Source organism: Colobus angolensis, unplaced genomic scaffold (assembly GCF_000951035.1).
Source record: "Colobus angolensis palliatus isolate OR3802 unplaced genomic scaffold, Cang.pa_1.0 Scaffold238, whole genome shotgun sequence".
Lineage (NCBI taxonomy): Eukaryota > Metazoa > Chordata > Mammalia > Primates > Cercopithecidae > Colobus > Colobus angolensis.
The window spans coordinates 874,925-881,455 of NW_012115577.1; the positions used below are offsets into that span (position 1 = coordinate 874,925).

Below are 6,531 nucleotides of genomic sequence, written 5' to 3' on the forward strand. Positions count from 1 at the left end.
AAAAAAAAAAAAAAATTCAAGAAGGGATATGATCAATAAGGCTGGTCATATGTTTGGAGCAGACTGTGCCTGTGCAAGGGTATCTGACCAAGAAAGTGGATCCGAGCTCAGATCCGGCCCATGCCCCTCTAATCAAGCAGTGCTGACATGGGTCTGCATCTACACAGAGGAATTTCTAATTTGCACAGAGGCATGCTGTGGGCTAACAGCAGCCCTGGTTAATCAAAAAAGGATATGAAGAAGGAAAACATGGACTTGGACATTGAATCCTGCAAAGTGAGATATGGGCAGCCCTTGATATTGCCAGGAGATATAGTTGATCTTCATTCTTCATTATTTGTATCTGAGAATTTGCCTATTCACTAAAATGTGTTGGTAACCTCAAAAGGTTACCAATAAAGTCGCTGCACTTTCAGAATCATTTGCAGACATGCACAGAGTGGTGAGATACCTGAGCCACCTGATGTGCAGTGCCCAGGTGAGGGTGAGCAAGGAGATGCTCTGCCGCCTTGTTTCAGCTCTCGTATCATAAGCCATGTTATTTTCACAGTATATTTACTGCCATGGTTTTTGCGTTTTTGTGCTTTTTCTTGGTGATTTCGCTCTTTAAAATATCCCCCAAGCATCACTACTGGAGTGCTGTCTGGTATCCTTTAGTGCAAGCAGGCTATGATGTGCCTTATGGGAGAAATACATGTGTTAGGTAAGCTTCGTTCATGCATGAGTTGTAGTGCTGTTAGCTGTGAGTTCAGTGTTAATGAATCAACAATATAGTTTACATAAGGTGTCTTTAAACAGAAACACATATAAAGCAAGGCTTTATATTGATCAGTTGATGAAAATGTTGTGACCAGAGGCTCACAGAAACCTAGTCCTGTATTTCTTCTGGGAACAAATTAGGTATTAACTAATTCAGCATTCATGGCTACTTTATAGAACAGAACTACCAAGAACAATGAAAGTCAACTGTACTTTGAGACCTTTACCCAAAGGATAGCAATATTAATGCATTTTGGTTTTTGCCAAGAGTTGGTACAGGCTGAAAACATAATGAAGGTACAAAACATCTTTTGTTATTATGTTAAATTCCTGGGTGACTTGACAGGTTGAGCATGGCATAGAGCTTTGCAACTCAAACTGTTCTACCTAGCAGCAGCTACAGCATCACTGCGAAGCTTGTTAGAAATACAAAATTGCGGCCAGGCTCGGTGGCTCAAGCCTGTAATCCCAGCACTTTGGGAGGCCAAGACTAGCGGATCACGAGGTCAGGAGATCGAGACCATCCTGGCTAACACGGTGAAACCCTGTCTCTACTAAAAAAAATACAAAAAACTAGCCGGGCGAGGGCGGGCGCCTGTAGTCCCAGCTACTCAGGAGGCTGAGGCAGGAGAATGGCATGAACCCGGGAGGCGGAGCTTGCAGTGAGCTGAGATCCGGCCACTGCATTCCAACCTGGATGACAGAGCCAGACTTCATCTCAAAAAATAAAAATAAAAAAAGAAATACAAAATTGCAGGCCCTGGCCCTCATCAACTGAATCAGAACCTGCATTTTAACAAAATCTCGAGGTGAATTCCTAGGTGATTTGTATGCACATTGGCGTTTGAGTTTGAAAAGGATTACCATAATGGAAACTGCTAGCTTGCAGTAAAGCTGTGGATAAAGTTCTTAACCTTCTAAACATGACCTTACTTGTCTGCAGATTAAGGGATTGGGCTGGTTGGGCTCTTTTCAACTTTTATCAGTTTCTTATGCACCAGGCAATGTGCTAGGTGTTCAGGAAAGGATTTATTCAACAAATATCTGTTAAGTGCCTCCTGTGTGCCAGACATCATTTTGGAGGTGAGGCTGTAAATATGAATGAGACAGAAAAGATTCCTGCCCTTATGCAGCTTACATTATGACACAGGAAGCAGCTAGTAAGCAAGTAAATGACCTTCCCAGGCTATAATTCTTGTTTACGTGCTGTGAAGGAAATAAACAGGGTGATGTGAAAAACTCTGGGAGGGGAGTTACTAGGTTAGCGGGTGGTCAGAGAAAGTTTCTATGAGGAAGTGGTGTTTGAGATCAGACCTGGAGATAAGAAGGAACAATATAGAGTTCTGGGCCAAGAACATTCTAGCCTGTACTTTTTAAGTAGTCGTATGTGGCTGGGCGCTGTGGTTCATGCCTGTAATCCCACCACTTGGAGAGGCCGAGACAGGAAGATCACTTGAGGCCAGGAGTTTGAGACCAGCCTGGCCGACATGGTAAAACCCTATCTCTACCAAAAATACAAAAAATATTAGCCGGGTGTGGTGGTGTGAGCTTGTAATTCCAGACACTGGGGAGGCTGAGGAATGAGAATCACTTGAACCCAGAAGGCAGGAGTTACAGTGAGCTGAGATAGCGCCACTGCACTCCAGCCTGGGTGACAGAGCGAGACTCCTTCTAAGATAGATAGATAAATCGATTGAGACTCCATCTAAGATAGATAGATAGATAGGGCTAGTGGCTAGGCAGTAAGTGCAAAGGCCATGAGGTGGAGAAAGAAAGGAGGTTTCTGATCTGGGGAGGCTGGTGTGCTGTTAATGAGGAGGAAAGGCTGACAGGGCCAGATTACAAAGGGTTTGTGTGGTCATGATGGAGACATAGAAGAGAATTGAAAGCACAATGGAAAGCTATTGGAGAACCTCAAGCAGAAAGGTGCCATGGTCTTATTTATATTTGTATAGGGATCAGTCTGGTTGCCTTGTGGAGAATGGACTGTCTGAAGAGAGGAAGCAAGGCCAGGCGCAGTGGCTCACACCTGTAATCCCAACACTTTGGGAGGCCGAGGTGGGCAGATCACGACATCAGGAGATCGAGACCATCCTGGCTAACACGGTGAAACCCCATCTCTACTAAAAATACAAAAAATTAGCCAGGTGTGGTGGCGGGCGCCTGTAGTCCCAGCTACTCGGGAGGCTGAGGCAAGAGAATGGCATAAATCCAGGAGGCGGAGCTTGCAGTGAGCTGAGATAACACCACTGCACTCCAGCCTGGGTGACAGAGCAAGACTGTCTCAAAAAAAAAAAAAAAAAAAGGAAGTAAGAGATGAGTTGGGCTCTTTTTCAGAGATGATGGATTAAACGAATGTAGCTAATTTTACTCTCTCCTAAAACCTCACTAAAGCCAAAATGATTTTTTTTTTTTTTTTAAGATAAAGACAGGCTGGTCCAAAGGTAGTGAGTTATCTCAATTGATTGTTCAGTCAGTTACAGATAGAACTCCTTGTTCTGCTCTTTACCTACTTCTCACTACTGCACTTGACTAGTCTTTCTTCCTTTCTTTCCTTATCTTCTCTCTTCTCTCCTCCTCTTTGAGACTGAGTCTTACTCTGTCCACCAGGCTAGATAGAGTACAGCGATACAATCTCAGCTCACTATAGCTTCAACTACGAGGCTCAAGCAATACTCCCACCTCAGCTTCCCGAGTAGCTGGGTCTACAAGCATATGCCACCACACCTGGCTAATTTTTGTATGTTTTGTAGAGACGGAATTTCGCCATGTTGCCCAGGCTGGTCTCAAATTCCTGGGCTCAAAGGATCCTTCCCACTTAAGCCTCCCAAAATCCCAGCATTTTGAGAAACTGAGGTGGATGGATCACTTGAGATCAGGAGTTCAAGACTAGCCTGGCCAACATGGTGAAACCCTGCCTCTACTAAAAAAAAATACAAAAATTAGCCAGACGTGGTATAATATGCCTGTAGTCCCAGCTGCTTGGGAGGCTGAGGCAAAAGAATAGCTTGAACCTGGGAGGTGGAGGTTGCACTGAGCCAAGATCACGCCACTGCACTCCAGCCTGGGCAATTGAGCGAAACTCTGCCTAAAAGAAAAAAAAAAAAGAAAATAAATAAATCTGCTTAAATAAGAGGAATTATATGAATACACACATTCTTGTAGATGTTCAGAGTATCCCTGGAAGGATACACAAGAAGCTGGTCTCGGTGGTTACTTCTGGGAAAGGGACCCACGTGGTTTGGAGAATGTAGGAAGAAGGTTTCTCGTGGTTTACTTTTTTTTCTGTTAAATCTCCACCATATGCAAAAGACAAAAAAGATCACCTATCCCCACCCCCACAAAAAATAAGTCAGCTATTGCAGTAGCCTAGGCTAGCACTAGGTTATTCTAGCAACAGTGGGGGGATTTGAGCAAGACTGGAGATAACAGAAGGCCACCATGTGCTCAGTGCCCTCAAGGTATTTATACTCTAGAAGGGGGCATAGGTGGGAAAAATAGATTAAACGGGGGCTCATCAGAGGAACACTGGACTCCACTGGGCTGGCCAAGCAGGAGGGGACCCACCTTCATGTACCTGCTCCTATTTTTTTTTTTTGGAGATGGAGTCTTACTCTGTTGCCCGGGGTGAAGTGCAGTGGCGTAATCCTGGCTCACTGCAACCTTCACCTCCCAGGTTCAAGCAACTCTCCTGCCTCAGCCTCCCGGGTAGCTGGGACTACAGGCGTGCACCACCACACCTGGCTAATTTTTTGTATTTTAGTAGAGACAGGGTTTCACCATGTTGACCAGGCTGGTCTTGAGCTCCTGAACTCAGGCAATCCACCCTCCTTGGCCTCCCAAAGTGTTAGAATTACAGGCGTGAGCCACCGCGCCCGGCCACCAGCTCCTATTTTTATATCCCACTCTGGAGCTCTGGTTCCGGGGCACTTCCTCTTCACTTCTGACTCAGAGCGCCCCTCCTACCCAGGTGGCCAAGACTAAGCAGCAGATTGAGGAGCAGCGGGTGCAGGTGCAGGTGGTGGAGCGGGCCCAGCAGGTGGCAGTGCAGGAGCAGGAGATCGCCCGGCGGGAGAAGGAGTTGGAGGCCCGTGTGCGGAAGCCAGCAGAAGCTGAGCGCTACAAGCTGGAGCGCCTAGCCGAGGCAGAGAAGTAAATGTCCCCTTCCTGACCCTTCCTAGCTCACTTGCCACCTAGGCACCCCAAGATGGAGGGCTGAAGCCTTCACCACCTGGACTCCTATGGATTTTAGGTTTCAGGAACCTCTGCCTTTGCAACACTGGGTCCCTGGGCTCCACCCTCCACTTCCCTTCTGTCCACAGGTCCCAACTAATTATGCAGGCGGAGGCAGAAGCTGAGTCTGTGCGGGTGAGTTAAGATGCAGCTCCTGCTGGCTTGTAGAGAAAGTGGGGGTTGCTGCTTGAGCTGGGATTTCTTGGTTCTTAATGATTTCCGTCAATCTCACAAGCATCCTTAACCCTCAGATGCGTGGGGAAGCTGAGGCCTTTGCCATAGGGGCCCGAGCCCGAGCCGAGGCTGAGCAGATGGCCAAGAAGGCAGAAGCCTTCCAGCTGTACCAAGAGGCTGCTCAGCTGGACATGCTGCTAGAGAAGCTGCCCCAGGTCTGGAGGTTGTGTGGGCACCAAGAAAGGAGGAAATAGAACCAGGGACTAAGGGGTGGGGTGAAATGGGGGGCTTAGGGAGAACCAGGCTAGGGGGACCCTAAATTAGGGGTGGGAATTATTAGTGACCAAAGTAAGGAAGGATGACCAATGGAATGAGGACCTTAAAACCCAGGGTAAGTTGTTTTATGAGGAGTGTGGTCAGATCATGGGCACTGAGTGGGCATCTCTCTCCTGCCAGGTGGCAGAGGAGATCAGTGGTCCCTTGACTTCGGCCAATAAGATCACACTGGTGTCCAGCGGCAGTGGGACCATGGGGGCAGCCAAAGTGACTGGGGAAGTACTGGACATTCTAACCCGCCTGCCAGAGAGTGTGGAAAGACTCACAGGTGTCAGCATCTCCCAGGTGAGGTCTCAGGTTGGAGCTGAGGAGCAGAATTGCTAGGTTCCTGTGTTGTGTAACGCAGCAGGCATAGCATTTAACCAGCATCCAGACCTGAGAGTCATTGATGTTTATTAATCACTTTCTGTGTGCCAGATACGGTGCTAAGCTTCTACATAAATGAGTTGTTTTAAACTACCCTTAGGGCATATAGGGTTTTACAAAGTCAAGAAACTGAACTTCCAGCATGTTCCTACTCATTCTGCTGGTGCAGCTGGAGTGAAATCCAGGTCAACTGTCTCTGCAACCTGTGCTTGTGGTCACCCCACTAGTATAGGGAACTAGTTGCAGCCTATTGACAGTTAATTAATTCCAGGGCATATCACTGCTTTTCTTGGTTCCCCAGCTAATTCACCTGTAGATCATGGTCGAGGTCAGCAAACAGGCTCTGGAACCACTGTTTTGTTAATCCTAGCTACAATGCCTGCTAGCTGTGATCTTGGACAAGTAATCAACCTCTCTATACCTGTTTCCTCACCTTAAAATTGGGTTAATAATTAGAAACTACCCTCTTGAATTGTTGAGGGGCTCCAGCAAATATTTGCAATGTTTAGAATAGTGCCTGGTGTATAGTAAGCATTATGTGTATGGTAAAGAAATGATGCCAGGTGCAGTGGCTCACACCTGTAATCCCAGCACTTTGGGAGGCTGAGGCAGGCAGATCACCTGAGGTCAGGAGTTCGAGACCAGCCTGGCCAACATGGTGAA

General features: G+C 47.0%; 1 protein-coding gene across 1 annotated transcript in view; it reads left to right on the forward strand.

Moving 5' to 3' along the window:
- The window catches only part of FLOT1 (flotillin 1), an 18,050-nt gene that overhangs the window by 9,935 nt on the left and 1,584 nt on the right, over window positions 1–6,531 (forward strand). Inside the window, exons 6-9 of the mRNA XM_011945067.1 lie at window positions 4,712–4,911; window positions 5,082–5,127; window positions 5,244–5,381; window positions 5,623–5,787. Coding sequence (XP_011800457.1) covers window positions 4,712–4,911; window positions 5,082–5,127; window positions 5,244–5,381; window positions 5,623–5,787 — 549 coding nt within the window. The remainder of the gene's footprint in view (window positions 1–4,711; window positions 4,912–5,081; window positions 5,128–5,243; window positions 5,382–5,622; window positions 5,788–6,531) is intronic.